This window comes from Excalfactoria chinensis, chromosome 14 (genome assembly GCF_039878825.1).
Source record: "Excalfactoria chinensis isolate bCotChi1 chromosome 14, bCotChi1.hap2, whole genome shotgun sequence".
In the NCBI taxonomy this organism is placed as follows: Eukaryota; Metazoa; Chordata; class Aves; order Galliformes; family Phasianidae; genus Excalfactoria; species Excalfactoria chinensis.
Window position 1 is genome coordinate 10,528,826 of NC_092838.1, and position 17,613 is coordinate 10,546,438.

Below are 17,613 nucleotides of genomic sequence, written 5' to 3' on the forward strand. Positions count from 1 at the left end.
CAGCAATTAATTGGAAGCCAAGTGCAATGGGAATTGCAGCGGGTCCTGTTTGTGGCTGAAAAAAATGCTCAGGGGTTTGGAACTGCCCTCCTGTAATGGAGAGAACATTGCCATGTTAAATTATCACATTGATGAAAGATGCTTCGCAGAAAATTAGGGTAGTGAGCAGGTTGGAGTACACAGCCAGTGAGACGATGCTGTAGTTGCAGCAGTGTGCAAGAATAAACCCAGTGACTTCACTAAATGCCATCATTATGTCCTCTTCTGTGTTCTGGACAGTGATTCTGGAGCAAATGGGGAACTAAAGTCATCCCCTAAGCAAAGGCAGGCTGCCTTATGGAGATACACTTGGCAGACTGGGCGATGTGTTTGTGTTGCTGGGGGAGAAGGATGGAGCCATCCTCTACTGCTGCTTTTGTGCTAAACGAGTTAATTACCAGGCAGGTGTGGTTTGTCTCTGTCTGGTTTTCTCCTCCTGCAGTAACATGGAAGTTTTTCCCTTCATGCATTTGTTAGATCAGTAATTCTCTGTAAACTTTACTGGAAAACTGTTCTTTTCTTAGAAAAGTTTTTCCCTTCAGTCAGGCCTGAGCAAGAAGCCAATAATAGCTTCCAACACTCCTTTTGCTAGAACCTGTGTTTCTTTATTAATGCAGTTCTTTCAGCCTCAGGCTGGGCTTTGATCTTGAGATCCTTTTACCTGCTGACCAACCACGTGGCTGACCTTTCAGTGCATCATCACATGCTCTGAACACAAACCATTCCTGTGGCATTGCCCCCTTCTTACTTTCACACCTCGAATTTGAATGTTCCTTCCCTTCCCCGTGCTATCCACAGTCATTTTTTGACCTTTAGATTTGAATGGGGAGGGTATGGACTTCAGGTACAGGCTTGCTTGGCTGAACAGTTAGCATCCCCTTCTCTATCTGAAATACAGCCCTGTTTGTTATTAAGTGGAAAGGGCTTTCCTATCCTGGTCGTTTTTGATTTCCACAGCAGAGCAGGATCCCAGCCAGGTATTTCAGTGTGGCTGGGCAGATTCTGTGAGCTGCTCCAAGTTCTCTGTAGTAGCAGCAGCCTGGGAACGGCACATCTGTAAAGCTGAGCAATCCTCTAACAACAGTTTGGATGTTTGTGATCGCAGCATTCACAGAGATAATGGATTTACTCTGAACGTTTGTGCATTGCTGCAGCAGGGTGAAATAGAAATTTCAGCAATGAAAGGGAAGCAACCCTGTAAGATTTCCTAGGAGTTTCTGCTCCTTTGATTTATGCAGTGGGGATGTACTGCTTTAACTCTGTTCTGCAGCCTTGCAAACATCAAGGCTCTTCAATACAGTCAAAATATGAAACATTTCATCAGCTCTCTAATCCCTGTATGCACATCGCACTGTAACCAGCAATCTCTTTAAAACATACCTGGCTTTCTGGAATGTTGTTCAGCCTTTTGTCCCCCACCAGTGTCGTGGCCACAAGATGCTGCCTACCACAGTTAGCTTTCAAGCCCAGCTTTGTACTTAGGAGTGTGAAAGCTCTCAGAGCGTGGAGAGGGATCCTCCTGTTTATAACCATCGGCAAATAGGAAAGTGAGCCAAACACACTCTCAGCAGGATATTAACCTCTGAAAAAATACTAATTATAAGCACTGGATATTGCAGCACTCAACAGGTGGTCAGTCACATACCATTTGGAGGATATTTGCTCTTAGTCACTGTGTTCATCATCAAATCTGTTTCATTCCTGTTGCCATCGTTCTGTTCATTCATTGCTGGGATTCTTTGGCAGGAAAAATGTCAAGTACTGCACTCAGCGTTTTGCTGAAGGAGTCTGTTCAGCCTGTTGAATTAGAACAGTGTCTCCAGAAAGAAGGAAGGCTCTGTTTTCAGTTGGTATTTGCTTGTTAGAGTGAATGTGTGCTTTTTTTGTACCCAAGACAATCTGGTTCTTCATTTCTTGTGCTTTTTCATTGATCTTCTCAGAGCTGCATGCTCACACCTGTGACTCGGTGCACATACAAAGACCATGAGAGTATATCCATCAGGATTCTGTTCTGCAATGGGGTAAAACACATTGTCCTGAGTACCCTCCTGCCTCAGTGGGTTCAGGGGCTTTAACCCTAACGATGATTTCTGTTCTTCCCTGCAGGAGCGTGATGGGATGCGAGCAATCCTGGAGTCGTATGACAGCGAGCTGACCCCTGCAGAGCACTCCCCACAGCTGAACCGCCGCATGCGGGAGGCTGAGGAGATGGTGCAGAAGCTGCACACTCATAACGCCGAGCTGGAGGTAATAAAGCAGCATCCTTCTCTAACCCCAGTGGTGGAACAGCTGAGGCCGCTTAAGACCGTTGCTGCCCAGCATTGTGCTCTGCAGAAGGCAGGTTTGCAAAATGCAGCCTTCAGAATGCCGACAGCAGTGAGACCCACTGTGTGGTGTCGGTGATTCCCTGCAGTGCGTGTAGCAAGGCTCTCCTGCAGGCTGTGTCAGGAAGGGTGTGCTCGTTAGGCCCTTACCTGGAGCATTTGGAGACGTAAAGTACCTGTCTGCTGTTATTCTTCTCTTTGTGGCACTGGGCCTGAAAGCCCCAGGGCACCAGTAACTACATTAACTGCTTTTTAATACTGGGGTTTTCTCTAGGAAAAACATTTTCTTTTTTTCCTGAAGATAGTGTTTCTCAAAGGGATTCTTATATTATTATCCTCTTTATGTAAATTTGCAGGCTGAAACAGGGTTATAATGAGGTAAATTATAACATCCATTTGCCAAATTATTCCCTACCTCCCTGCTGTATTTGGTGGTAGTGGAACGGTCCTGAATAGAAACATTTGGAAATATCTCTGTGATCTTAAATCTTGGCAGTTTTATTCCATAGATTTTACACTAACTGTAAGTATGTGAGTTTTCCTTTCTTCATGTCTAATCCCACCAGCATACAGATTTATAGACGCTGTAATTCAAACGGAGTAAAACTTGCAGTAATTGCTGCTCCTGGGATTCCTACTGAAGTCACAGTGGGAACTGCCCCGCTGTGCATCAATCTCCTTGTCGCTGCTGTCACCTTTAGGAAACACTCTTCTTCTTTGGTAGGTGGGGGCTTAGGGCAGGGAGTACTGCCACCAATGACCTCTAGAGCCTTAGCAGGCATTGCAGTGTGCTGTGAGCTCTGTATGGCATTGCAGGGCCTCTTTCTCCCCGTTTCTCAGTTTTGGGCAAGTTGAGCCAGAAATTAGTGGCAGATGAAAAGGAAACTTGCCTGAATGTTTTCATCTCCATGTGGTTGTTTGATAACTGCATTGTTTAACAGCAGGGTTAGAGGGCACTGGTATAACTTGCTGGGGGAGCTGATTCATCTTGTGCTCTGAGCTGCTGCCAGTGGTGGCTCTGGGTTGATGGAGGGAGATGTCCCCAGTTAGGGGGGACATATAGGTTGAGTTTGCATTGGGTGGTAGCAGGTTGCCCTTTCCTTTTCAGGTGGAAGCATGGGAAGTGTAGGAACCAGTTCCTGCATCCCTTTAATTATTGATAGGGAACAAGTGATAGGTTTATCTTCATGGGTGTGGATAAAGGGCTACGTGGAAAATTTCAGAAAGGAGCTGTGTTTTCCAGAGGTTTGTTTCGTATGATGTCAACCTTTAAGTCTTTCAAAGACATTGCTAGAAGCGGGATTCAAAGTCCTTATATTCCCCTTGTAAAGTAAAATTTCATGCTTCACTTGCTTGCGTTTGCCTTTCTGACTGCAATGTTGGCTGCCAAATGCAATCTGTTTTGAAATTTGGGAGTTTGTTTTTCTAGTAAAAATCCGAAAGCTGGAAGGGGAAATGGAGGTCCATGTGGGCCTGCTGGCATCTCGTCATCGGGAGCAGCAGCTGTAAGTCACTGCCTGCAGATCAAAGATCTGGTTGATAGCAGCTATTAATAACTTCTCACATAATGCTCTGCACCTCCCAGCTCTGCACATCTTAGAATGGTTGACACCTGCGTGACTCATCTCGCAAACAAACAGAGGAGGCAGCAGGAACGAGGCACCTTGGAGCTTCGGTTGGTTTCTGAAATGTGGGTTAAACTATCTCTGATGCGGATGGGAACTTGGGCACATCTAAATCCTGGTGGCTGAAAGGCTGGGACATGCTGGGAGCACCTGCTGTAGGTGGGCTGGGGGGCAGCAGGCAGCTGGCTTGTGGGCTGTTCTCATGGTTTGGTTTTTGCTATTGAAGGCATCATTTACCCACATCTCTCATGACGTACCCTAGCAGAGAACCCTTTGATACTCGTAGAGCTGATATGTCTGTGTGTGTGTTCCTGTTGGCTGCCCCAGTCTGTTACCAGCAGCCCCTCCTCTGAACAACCCACAGAGTGAATAAGTAATGTTTCTAACCAGAATTTTCTGTACTCTGAAAATGGAGATTTTTCCCATTCATTCCAACAGCAGCCCCATGCGAGTGAGGTGGCTCTCTGCAGAAGATGGAGTGTAGGAAGAGTTTGTGCTGAGGCAACAACTTCTCGCTCATCAGGGAGATGAGGCCTCTGATAAGTCTTCTGCTTGATGTGTAAGCAGAGGTGGGAAGTGGTTTAAAAGAACACAGGGAACAAGAGAGAGGAGTGTAGGCCCTGAGGGCTGTGTGTGAGCAGTTTGTTAGTGCATGCTGCAGGCAGGGATGGCGTGATACTGTGTTGGGCTCCGTCTGTGACTGGCAGGACAGCTGCTGGGAACACTGCTGGGTCTGCAGCATTGACCTCTTCGTGAAGAAGGGCACCTTGCCAGGAGCTCAAATGCAGAGCGATGCTTCTGTCCCAGCTCACTTTGGAAGTGCTGTGTTGCTGACAAAGAGTGGGTCCTGTCCGTGCCTGATGGGGCAGAGCCATAGGATGAAGACAGGCTGATGGGCAGCTTTGAAAATCCCCTTCACTGATGACTGATGATAAAAGCTGGATCTCTAATGCATGAGCATGCAGACACGTAGTCTGTTCTGGGGCTCAAAGTGATTGCCACCTCCTGCCCTGCACCGCCTGCCCCCAGCACAAACCCTGTCCCATGGTGCTGAGCTGGCTGTCAAGGTTCAAGAAAACCCTTTATGGAGCAGTGCATGTAAAGCAGGGAGGAGGCCAAGAAAAATACCAGCTGAAATGGAGGCTGGAAAAAGCAAGTGGGCTGTGCCAGCCTATTTCGGGTGGTTAATGAAGTGTCACTCAGCATCTTTTTAAAAGCATGTTTTAGAACTGAAAAGGGAATGAGTTTGTCTCTGGCCAGCATGTAATCAGTACGTAAAACAAACAGAATTGCGGCTGTATTCTTATGGCGACAGAAATTTTCAGCTTGTCATCAGTGATATTAACAGTTTTTGTGCCAATCTTGATTAATTTTTACTACTGCTGCTCCTGTTAATTCTAATCTCAAGATAAATGTGGCAAAGCAAGGAGCCTCTGTGCACGTGGCAGCTTGTGACAGGGCTCTGTTGCGGAGTTTAGTGTTTGAAAAGTTAAATCCAGCTGCACAAAAGAGAAATCATCATAAATATGACTCCATTAATAGCTATTTTATTACAACACACTTGGCTCCATATGAAACTTTAATGAAGAGAGATTTGCAAGGAAGACTCACGCTGACACCTTCAATGGTCTCTAGCATTTTTTACATTGAGAGATTTACGCTGTCTGTGAGCACCATATGTATTCTAATCAGATAATTACGAGTCTGACAGTTTCAGCACGAGAAATGCCATATGCTTGGTGTTTTTGTGGTGTTTTTGTTGTGGTTTATTTTTTACTATGGGTATTACTGGCGGCCTCAAAACTTGCTGACCAAAACTTGTCACCTTATCTGAGCATGATAACTGCATTTTGGCTGCTGGTGGTTAGCCACAAGTCTGCTCCTTGCTAAGGGAGTTGCTTAGCAGTCACTCCGGTGCTTAAAGTGAATTTATGTGGATGCAATAGAATGCTTATTTGAGCAGTTAACAGTTCCTCCTGGTCTCTCACCTGGCTTCCCCCTCAGTGCTTCTCCACTTTGTTTTACCTCCTTTTTTCCCTCCCTTTGATCAGCACTTCATGCTTGTTGTGCTTTATCCCTCTGCTGAGTTCTCTCTCCCCCTCAAAGGTAAGTTGCTTCTTTACACAGCAGAAGGGGTTTCTGTGATGATGGGAGCTTTACAGAGAAACTTCCTTCCATCTGTGCGAAGCACAGAGTTTGTTTCCATGTTTGGGTTTCTGCTGCCTGCTTTCCTTGCCTCTCTGCTGCCTTCCAGTCCTTCTGCACCGCTTATCTCAGTGACAACTGTAAGAAGCAGTGAGAAGATTGCCCTGCTCCCTTTGGATGTCCACAAGGAACAAATCCAAGTCACTGGAGCTTTCCTGCCGCTCCAGCATGGTGTGTTTTGCTTGCCCAGCCTTCTGCTGTCACTGTAGCATCTTGTCTGTAACTCAAGAGGGAGAAAAGAGACTCTCTGGAGATGATGCTCACGTGCTGCACGCACCAGCTAGCACTGGTTGCCGAGACACTCACAGTTCAGGCCATCATATTCTGACAAAGCAAACTCCCTGTCAGAATAGCATTTGGAACCCGGGCGCTTTGGCATCTCTCAGCAGTTCTGAGCCTTCCTGGCCGCTGCTGCATCCTCTGCCTTTCTTCTCTTTCCTAGAGGAGAGGCGGCTCAGGCTCTGCATCATCCAGCACCGTTGCAAATCGGATGATCTTCAGTTCTCTCTTCTCTAACACATTTCATCTTCCTCCAGACCTGAGTGCCCTTGTCAAGTCAGGGAGCCATGAGTTCCCTCCCCTCCCTTTTACACCTGCTGGCGGCTGTGTTTGGGGAGAGCACCTTGCAAAGAGCCATCACATAAATGAGGAAGTCACATCATGAGGGGTGCAGTGATTTGTTAAAGGTGACAGTCCCTGCTCTGCGGGAGTGCCCTTAAAACTGGCTGGTGCCTCAGCAGAGCTTTTCTCCATGGCTTTTGTAATTGGTTGAACTAGATGTTAAAGCCCAATTAATATTAATTATTTTTACTTTTTGGAGGTGCTTCTTCATTTTGGATCTGTATGGCAATGCCTGTGCTACGGGTATCCTGCACGGAGCAGCATAGTGAAGGTGGATTTTTACAGCTTGTTTTAGTGTGGATGCTCTGACAGTTTAAGAACAGCTTTAACTCAACAGTTCCTCGGGACCACAGCTAAAGAGGAGCATGCTGCCATCATTCTTGAGAAATGAGAATTCTTGGCATCAACTTGTAGAGAGTAAATTGAATCATTAATGAAGTTATCTGTCCTTTTAGCCTGTGGTGCATGTCAGGGGCTGCAGGAAGCAGCCTGGCTGAGGTGAGACCGCGGTGCTGTGTGGGATGCTTGGAGCATAGCAGTCTGCTTTTGTTCTGTGTGTCCAAAGCCTTTGACACCAGCTGGGGACATCACAGTGCACCTCTGGAGGCTCTTGTGATAGATGCTAGCAGCCTGTGCTCCCCTGAAACTGCTCTTGGTGTGAGCAAATCCTCCTGTAGTCTCTACTGGTGATGTTTTGAATAACAAAGCAGAACAAGGTTTGACCTGAGGAATTTGTATCTCCTTCAAAGGCACCTGGATGTAGGAGATGAGAGAAGCAGGTGAACTAGATCTAAATTCTCACAGTAGACTTAAAATTGAGTAATTTTCTAGCAATGTTTGGGAAAGAGAAGATAACTGATGTGAAGTTATGAGTCATATTCACCACAATAGACCAGGGCAGAGTGTTTCTTATGGCACTGAGAGCTTTAGAATGCTTTAAACCGGAGAGCCTGCTTGCCTGTGCCTAGAGATACAGGCTTTGCATTCAAGTTTTCAGGTGGAGGAGGAAGCAAGAGCACAAGGGTGGCCCTGGCTGCTGGCTTCTTGAAGTTAAGGAAGGCTTTGACAGCATGCTTGTACAACTTCCCCGGGTCACATTCTACAATTACAGTTTTTTAACTTTTTTTCAGTTTTATAGAAATTACTTGAATTGCATTCTGTGTTTAATCCAGAGATCTATCTTCTGTGGGTCTTTCCCAGGCTGGAAAGCATGGTGAAGTCATGTAGTGTTGGTGTCATCTCTCTGCAGCCCATGTCACTGCTGTGGCAGACCCTGGTGGCTGGGTTTGTGTTCAGGTGTGCTTGAGTGACCCTTGGAATGGTCAAAGCTTCCGAGGTATATGAGGACACAGCCTGGGCTCCCTGCAGCAGAGTGATGGCTGGAGGCAGCGCTCCTTCCCATCTCTGAACTGCCTCCCAAATGCATCCAGCCCAACAATGCCTTTAGTGTGTGGTTCATGTATGTGTAGCTCAGCCCAAGGAGTATTTTGGTGCCTGGCTCATTAGGGGCAGGATAACGGGCCAGGCCAGGCTGTCTCTGACCAGTGCATCACACCTCACTGGAACTGTGTTGGTGAGTTAATTTCCTTGTCAGAAAGTGCAGAAGTAAAGTGAATGTTTAATGTTCTCTGGCTATTAGAACTACTACTTGGTTACGTTCTGGCAGTGATGAAAGCTGCAGCCGCTCGTGGAAACCAGGCAGTTCTGAGAGAAGCAAGGAAGCAGCATCTGGTGAAACGATTAGAACTGAAAATTGCACGTCCACAAAACACCGCAGTAATTTGATCTATTCCTTGCCTTTGCTTTGCATTAATGACATGAAACAACGCTTGTCGGGGCATCTTGAGAGGTGTTTTGAACTTGTTGAGATAGGTTGATTTTTATAATGATTGGATTTGAATTCTGTGATTTCTAGTGCTTCATTTCAGGATAACTACACGATCTCCGCATAATTTAGAATGTAAAGTATGTATTTATAAGTGTTTTCACGTCATCTTTTAATTCACAGCAATGGCCTCCTGTGGCAAAAAGGGATTAATGTTTTTAACAACGATTTTCCATTTGAAAACACACCATCAACTTTTATCTATAGCCAAGTTCTTGCAGTGGCATCTCTGCAGGGCCCATCTGGGTGCCTCACTCTTCCTGTCCCGGAGCTCTGCAGTGGATCTCTGCCTTTGAGCTCCTGGACTTGGAGCTCTGCTGTTGCCTAATAGTCATAGCGTGTACTAGAAAAAGTGCTTTGAGAAGACAGCAACAGCAGCACAAACTCGTTCCCGTGCATTCCCATGCTCCTGCTCTTTGCAATTTGCTGGAATCTCAAGATCCTTCGTAATGCTCTTAACTTTGTTTATTGTAGCAATTAAAACAACAGTATTTGCTGTCTTAATTTTCTTTTTGAAGCCCATTGATTATTTCCAGTTATGATCTTAATCAGCAGGAGCGGAAGGGTTGTTTCTTCAGGGAACTAATTAGTCTCAGTGCCTGGTTCAGCATGGTTAGCTGAATGGTGCCTGAATGCAGAGGGCGATTGCAGTTGTTTTCTTCCAGAAGTTACATAGTTATTCACCTTTCATGCTTTCTTCTCAACTGGTTTGTCTGTGCACTGCAGCTTTTCTTTTTGTCCAGTTTGGTTCCATACTGAGGTCATGAATTGGAGTATGGCAGCATTGCAGCGTTAGGAGTAAGGTGGAGTGCTGGTCTTCACTCTTCTCCTTTCTCCTGTACTTAACTGCGACTAGCCAGCTAAGTTAGAAAAGACTGGCAACAGAAGTGATGTTCACCAGAAGTGATGTTCACCAAGCTGTGAATAAAAACGAAGCTGTTGATACAGGTTCCCTCTCTTCAGAGGTGGTCCAAGCAAATTGTAAGGAGCAGTTCTCTATTTTCAGAGGCTCTGAAGTTTACCTATTTGTTTTAATCAGTGCTGATGTCAAGCATGCTTTGGTTCTGCAAAAGCTTTGCAGCAGGACAGGCTGAAAGTTCTGGGGAAGGCAGCTTTGCATTCTTCATGCCCTGTGGTGCCAGTGATAGCAGTATGAAATGCATGGCACGTTGGTTGGGCGCACTGCACTGATTTATATTTTCCATGTGGCCAAATGGCATTGATGGCTGTAGTGAAGCCTTCGTATTTCAGTTCTATTCAAAAGCACGTTAAGAGCTGAACTGACGTGTGTTTTAAAGCATTGATTTTTATCTATTCCGTGTTTTCTTGCTTGTGTTCCAAATGTCAGACTTACAAACATGAGTTTTTGCAGCACCTTTTGGGAGGTTGTGCAAACAGCTCGTTTTTTTTTCCCTTGGAAACCCCATTTTCTTGGACAAGTTGGTAATGCTAAATATTTCTAAGTTTTAAAGGATGGCAACAAGAAGCTTGAAAGATGTTACACTGTATTATCAGTGTATGAAAGAACAGTGATGGATTCAGTAGCTATGAATGGGGAAAAGAGTAATGATTTTGTAGAGGTTACTTAAAGTGGAATATATTGGGTAAGGAGAGATTTTTGGTTGAGGTTTGTTTGTGTAGAGGATGTCACCGTACATTATTTATTTATGTTAGGAAGCGATCAATGTCTGTATCAGTTTTAACTCATAGGAGCATCTCTTGAGAGCCCACGAACTCTGCCTGTTTCCCAAAGCCTGTGCAGAGTTGGGATTGGGCTTACTGACAGATGCTCTAAAACCCAAAGGTCTTCACCAGACATGCCTGGAGCTTCCAAGGCTCTGCCGCTGCCATTTCCACTAATTGCTGCTTGGTTTGTTTCTTCTGTTTACCCAAAGATCATCTGAGTGTGCTTAATTGTTCCTCAGCTGCTACGTGGCAGCATGCAGAACTCTTGCAAAGAGGGAAGCTGTTGCTGTTGTGTGTGGGATTTCCTTGAAGGAGAGTCACTCATCCAGCTTGGCACAGCCTGCTGGGGTCTGTATTAACATCAGATGCAGTTGTATGTAATTCCTTCAGATCCTTATTGCAAATAAAATACCATTGGTCTTCAGTTCTTCCACTATACTTGATAGAAGCTTGCTTGAAAGCACCAGGCTTTGGTTTATTTTGTGACCAACAAAGCACAGTGTAGCCATAGGTGTATGTATATAGATATTCCTAGTGCTTGTTCAGGAAAGCATGTCGAAGGAAATGCAGAAGACTTGCTTTGTACTCTTAAAATAACATAGCATCCCAGGCTAATTCTAAAGGCACTTTGTTGCTTTGTTGTTTATGTGTGTTTCTGAATGCAGTAGATGAGGCTCACAGCTATACAGAGAACTGACATTTATCTGCACGGCGCAGCATGACCTTATCGTTCATAAGTGGCATTTCCTCTCAAGATAATGAGCACCTTTTTATTTAGGCCAGACAAAAGCCAAATTTGCTGTAGCTGATTTCTGCAGCCCGTTAACACTTCACAGATGATGTTATTGTAATTGTTGCTGATACTGGTTTCTGTTGCATTCCACTTGCTCTTTGGATAAGGCTCTTGTTTCTGAACAGCAGAGGGGAAGTGAGAGTGGAGAGGTCGCCCTCACGTCTTCATGAGCTCCACGGAGCTTCTGCATGGCACAAATCTGGCTGCTCCTACTGCAAACGGATGTTTCCTGTAACCTCTGTAGGCTTCTACAGGGCCTGTTCCACAGAGAGCAAGCTGAGAGCAGGTTGGTGCATATCAGCCTGCAGAGGACAAACCAGCTGGTGACCCCCTGAGGTCAGCCCTCCTCACATTTAGACAAGGGAGAAACTTCAGAGCTGTTTATCTGCTAGGGTAAGAAGAAAGAAGATCTAAGTGTGGGATCTGCTGCCTTACTCTGGTGCCACTGCTTGATTTAATTCTGCCTGCAGCATAATCTGTGCACTCACACTCCCCGTGTAATGCCCAGCCACCACTGAACACGTGCTTTGTGGTGGGAGCTCATCCCTGAGATAAGCTTGGCATCTGTTCTGACTCCTTGCCTTGCCAAATGGAGGTCTTCAATGCTTCTGTAGCATGGCTTTGCTGGATAGAGATCCAGGTGTGAGGAAACTCGAGGGTTTCTAATAGGATCGGCACCTTTTGCCTTGTCTGTCTGCATCTGCTGGAGTGAGAAGTGATTGTGAGTTGTTGGATTGCTTTCCTGAAATGAGTTGCTGTTTGCTTCGCTCAGGGAAGATAAACAATTGCATCTCAACAATATCTCGTCTGGCATCTTTGTTGGCAGGCTCAGCAGAAGGACTGAGGGCTGAATGGACGGCGTTTAGGATGAAATTGCAGGGCTCCCTGTGGGGTTAATGCTTTCAGATCAAAACTGAGAAACACTGATGAGGCAACACAAGGAAATAGGCATTTCTGTTCCTTTTGCTCTGTCTATTTCACAGATAAACAAGAGACTTCAGTCTCAGACTGGTTAATCCTCCAAGACAGTTATTGTGAAGGGAAAGTGCAAGTTTCTGCAACGTAAATTAAACTGATGCTTGGCAAGCACGGAATATACATCACACCTGTGCTGTGCAAGGATGGTTTGTTTGCTCTTTCTGTTCTTGTTATTGCCATTATTTTTTACCCTTCGGTACCCTTTTCAAACCCTTTTTTTAAGGAATGGGACATATTAAAGATCCCTGCAGGACAGGCTGTGCAGGAGGCACTAAGCACCGCGTGCCCACCAGGCTGCCTGGAAAAGAACACTTGGGTTTGGTGAGAGTCCCCTTCAGGCTCTGCAAGAAGGAGCATGGGATTAAGAGGGGCATTTAGAAAGGATAATTAAATTGCCTGCTTTGTTGCATGCTGGAAAGCTGCAGCCTGGGAATGTCGTGGGCAGCCAGACGAGCTGGAGGAGAAAAGAGGGGGTGGGAGACAGGTGGCAACAAGAGCCAGGGAATAGGAGTTCCAGTTATTTTGAGGAACAGTCATCAGTTTATGAGAAATCTTCCTACAAATGCTTTCCAGAAGGCAGATTCTCTCTGGGAATGGCTTGCATTGCTCCAGCTTTGCAGTTCACTGCTGTGAGTAGTGTCATTTATGATGTGACTGGTAACTTAGCCTTGGTGGCCTCGACTCCACTCCACTCCTGTTTTGGATGACCCTCCACAGACCAGCTGCACGAGCACTCCCAGTGCTGTGCTTTAATGAGTGCACTTGACAGTACGTTGGTTCCATTATGCAAAGAAGACTCAAAGTTGGTCCAGGGTGGCCCACAGGAGCTTGAGTTTTCTGATAAGAATTTAATGATAAGACAAAATCCCTGTTAGGGTTGAGGGCACGTAGGAAAAACTGCAGCCACAAACTTGTTCTTGCACTTCATACACTTGAACATCGTTCCTTTTCATCCCTCCTTCCTTCACCACATTTGTGTTGCTGGCCTCCACCTTACTAACAAATGATTAAGCAATAACAAGAAAACAACCTCAAAACTTGCTGTAGCCTTCGAGTGTTGGCTTTGAATTTGCTTCCTATTTATAAGTCATTCATTCGAGCCACAGTGGCAGTTAATTAGAAGTGCAGTGAATCCTTTTCTCAGTAGTGTGTCAAGAGAGGATTTTAGTTCATTTGCTTTTTTTTTCTTTTAACATTTTTTTTTTTTTTCCTGCAGCTCTTACACTGTGCTTAAATTCCTTCGGGATTTGTTTACTTAGAATATATTCTCAAATGAAAGTGGAAAGGTTTTGCTCCTCTTTAAGGAAGGCAGAGGAGCGTGACTGCGTTCTACAGGTGTGCTTGATGTGATCTGAGGGTGGTAAGGATGTATTTTACACATTTTTTTTGGCTTCCAGTTCTTTCTCATGGGAGATTTTTTTAACCTTTCTGTCTGTCTGTTGGCAGTACTGCTACCCCTGTTTTTTCTCCCCAGCGGTCACACAACGTTAGGCAAATTCTGCTTCTAAGCCCCGTTCAGCTCGTAGTACAAAAATGATGAGGTATGACATTATAATTGCAAATTGTGACTGTCTCTGTGGCCTTGCAAAGGTCCTTGGGCTTTGCTTTCTCCTTTTCTTGAACAGTGTTTGCGCAGATCAGCACCTGACAGAGAGGTGCAGGAAGTTTGTATTGGCACATCCCAAGCAGCAAGGCAGGGTGGAGGGTGAGGCACAAATACATGGCAGGTGAGATGGTGCATGATGCCTGCACTGATAAACACAGCTGGGCTTCTGCTGGCTCCACGAGACCTGCTGAGGTGTGGAGTGTTGCCAGGGCTTTTGAAGTGAAGCCTGGCAGCCATTGGTGTACACAGTGCCTGGGAATGTAAGCACCAATGTTCTTCTGCAGGGGTAGAAGCAGCATGCTGTGGGTAGGTGTGTGTTGGGAATGGAGACATGAGTTTTTATTGTTTTGTTTTAGCAGCCAGTATCAGTGCTGGCTTTTTCCATTATTATTATTATTATTTTCATGTATTTATTATTTTACTCCCACCAATCCTCTTTATTTTTGTGCTGTGGGATCCTGGCAGGGCAACCAGGAAGATCCAGCTTCTTCTGAGGGCTGACCAGAAAGCAGGTATGAAATCCCAAGGGAAATTCCTGGGCTCCAAGTGCAATGAACTTTCTGCTTTGAAAAGGAGAATCTCTCCAGTAAAACTCACCTTCCTCCCCATTGTACAGACAGTGCTTGAAAATCAAGGAGCAGGACAAAAGCAGAGAATCATCCCATTCATTTCCTCATCTGCCCCTCACTCATTGCTTCCCTGAGTCAGTTGCACCCGGAGCAGCCATCAGAGCCCATCAGCTGTGTGGAGCTCACCCTGACATTTGGAAAACCCTGTCTGGAAAGGGAATCAAGCAGCAAGCTTCTGCTAATTATAATAGCTGTGTTTAAATTGTAATGTCTGCTTTATTAAGCAAAATCCAGCCAGGCACTCAGACTAGAAGCTGAAAATATGTATCAGAGGAGACAGGTCCTAAACAAACATTGTGGTGGGGAAGCAAGGGCAACACAAGCGTTGCTCTGTCAGAGCAAACATTGCACAGTTCTGTCTGGAGGGTGAATGTTGTTTCCTAGCAACTTCCAGGAGTGTTTCAAATTTGTTGGAGACCCTCTGAGATTTAGGCACTTTACCCACTGTTCTGCTGGATGCCAAAAATACACCAGTTGTAATTTCACAAGCCTTTCTTTCAAGGGCAGTGTTTGCTTAAACCCTTCCCTGACCTTCATTTGAGCTTGCACAACCTGTGTGGCAGTGCAGGGAGCCAGGACAAGGCATCAAGCTAAATTAAAAGTAACCCAGGAGAAGGAAGTTCTAAGGATGGATCTTTGCTTCCCTGGTGGTGGCTGCCAGCTGGCTCATGGTGGTCACACCGGGATGGGTGCTCTGTGTGTGAGGGGACTGCAGACAGAGCGTGGTCAGCAGGGAGTATCTGTTGGGAACGTGGCACACGTGTCATAAAAGGCATCTCTTGGGAAGGGACACCACAGGTCACCAGCTGCTAAAAAGCCTCGAGCAGCTTAGGGAAAGGTGCTGCTCCTCAGTCCTTGGGGGTGCTCGGGTCAGGGGGAGCTGCTGACTTGCCATGTTTTAATGGTTAATGATTTGTCACAACTAGGGAGGCTGTGGTGTAGGATTAGCGTGAGAACGGCTGTGTTCTATTTCACCCAGTTACAGACCTTCAGGCTGGGGTCTAATCTATACTCAAAGCCCTCTTCTTCCAACCCATTGCTTTCACTTTCAGCAGAAGCTTTCTTCAGAGACCACTCATATCTGATTTTTTTTTTGCTCAGATTCCCTCTGGAGACCTTATTTCAGCTCCTCTCCAGGTATTGATGCTTCTCTCAAACTATATTGGCCATTCCAGGCGCCTTCAGAAGCATCGGCTCTTGGGGCATACACAGCTCTCCTTGGCAAGCAAGAGGATCATCCAGGTGTTCAGTTGTCAGCACACAGGGAAGAGAATGCTGTGATACGCTGATAGTCTGACAATCTCTCTTTATACATTTAAATTAAAAGTGATACAATTGCATAAATCATTGTCACAGTACTGTACGGAAGCAGAGTGCTATGATACAGAGCAGTTAGGAGATGACAGAGCGAATGCTCTTATTCTTGACTTTGAGAAGCGCGCTGCCAATGAATCATTCTTAGTGATGAGATACAGCAGTGCTGACTCATCGGCTGAAATTAGAAGGGCTTATTTAGGTAGAGATGTAATTCCACCATTTTTTTTTTTTCCCTGATGAATGGATAAGAGTGAACACTTTTGTTGGCTAATTCACACACTTCATCAACTGAATGCTGCTTCTTTTCCCCTGATGATCAGACCTTGCTGGAGGGGACTGACGGAGGGAGGGAGCACCTATATCTTGGGGAGGTGGCACTGGGAGAAGCGTACTGTGCAGGATGGGTGGTAGGAGAGTTTGTGTTTTGGTAGAGATGATGGCTGTTGTATGGTCAGCACTTTTTGGTTTCTGAGGTGCTCTTTTGGTTTAGCGTGTGTTAATGTTTGCTCATTCTTCTGTCAGTCATAAGGAAGAGTTGCTGCCATTAGAATTTTGCCAGGAAGTGACAAGCAAACATACAAACAACTGTTATCCCCTCCTCCAACCGCCTTTGTCATCGCATCCAACAACAGGGGATTCTGTTCCTAAAAACACCGTTGGGGGAGCAGCAAAAGAGAAGGGTCTCTGTGCTGGGGTTGCACACTCAGCTGTTTTTCCTGGTTAAGAAAAGTTTTTTGCTCACAAAGAGAATCTTTTTGTGCTTCTCTGTTGTGTGGGTGTAATAGTGGTGTGGTGAGCTCTTGGAGCGGGTTCAGGGGAGGTCACCAAGATGATCAGAGGGCTGGAGCACCTCTCCTATGAGGAAAGGTTGAGGGAACTGGGCATGTCCAGCTTGGAGAAGAGAAGGCTCTGGGGAGGCTTCATTGTGGCCTTCCAGTACTTGAAGGGAACATATAAACAGGAGGGGGAACAGCTGTTTACAAGGATGAACATTGATAGGACAAGGAGGAATGGTTTTAAACTGAGACAGAGTAGGTTTAATTTGTATGTTAGGAGGAAGTTTTTCACCCAGAGGGTGGTGACGCACTGGCACAGGCTGCCCAAGGAGGCTGTGGATGCCCCATCCCTGCAGGCATTCAAGGCCAGGCTGGATGTGGCTCTGGGCAGCCTGGTCTGCTGGTTGGTGACCCTGCACACAGCAGGGGGTTGGAATGAGATGGTCATTGCGGTCCTTTTCAACCCAGGCCATTCTGTGATTCTATGGAATAACTCCTTTGTAGAGTCCATCCGGGTCTGGGAGTCTCCTGCTGGAAGCAGTTGGTGTGGCAGAACTCCATCAGTTGGACTGCCCTGCGCTGCTGAGGAAGCAGCTGCAAACTCCTGTTTTTGTTTGGCACCGTGTTCTCTCCGTGAGGGCTGCAGCACCATTTGATTAGGTTGGAGGGAGGCAGACCTATTGCGAGAATGTATTATTCCTAGCAGAGCTGTGCTGATCTCTTGGTCTCTGTGCTTGGCCTTCGAAAGGTGGTCGAGGAACACCAGGAGGAGAGGAGCTGCACAGCTGTTCATGCAGGTTTTGCCTCAACCTCTGCTGCAGTTCAGAGTGAAAGCAGCAAATGGTTGCTCCTGTTTAGAGATGTGTGCAGATCTGACACTTCTTGTCACGTGAAAGATCTGGAAGCACCTGAGCCCCTTGTTTGCCCACAACCTGCACCTACCTGCTTTCTTACAAATGTTTCTGTCTGGGTTGGGATGTTTCACCTCCACAGACTCATCCTTTCCTGAACAGAAGGCTCTACGTTTTGCTACTTCCCTGGCTTGCCTTGGTACTGAGTCCTTAATGGGAGATGGCATGAGCGGTGCTGATGGAGTGGATCCGAAGAGGTTTAGAATCTTTCTTCAAGC

At 46.0% G+C, this 17,613-nt stretch overlaps 1 protein-coding gene across 3 annotated transcripts in view; it reads left to right on the forward strand.

The window, feature by feature from the left end:
• The window catches only part of MAD1L1 (mitotic arrest deficient 1 like 1), a 320,009-nt gene that overhangs the window by 124,150 nt on the left and 178,246 nt on the right, over positions 1-17,613 (forward strand). For all 3 annotated transcript variants that reach the window (XM_072349472.1, XM_072349475.1, XM_072349476.1), the window contains one exon: positions 2,146-2,286. In XM_072349472.1, coding sequence (XP_072205573.1) covers positions 2,146-2,286 — 141 coding nt within the window. The remainder of the gene's footprint in view (positions 1-2,145; positions 2,287-17,613) is intronic.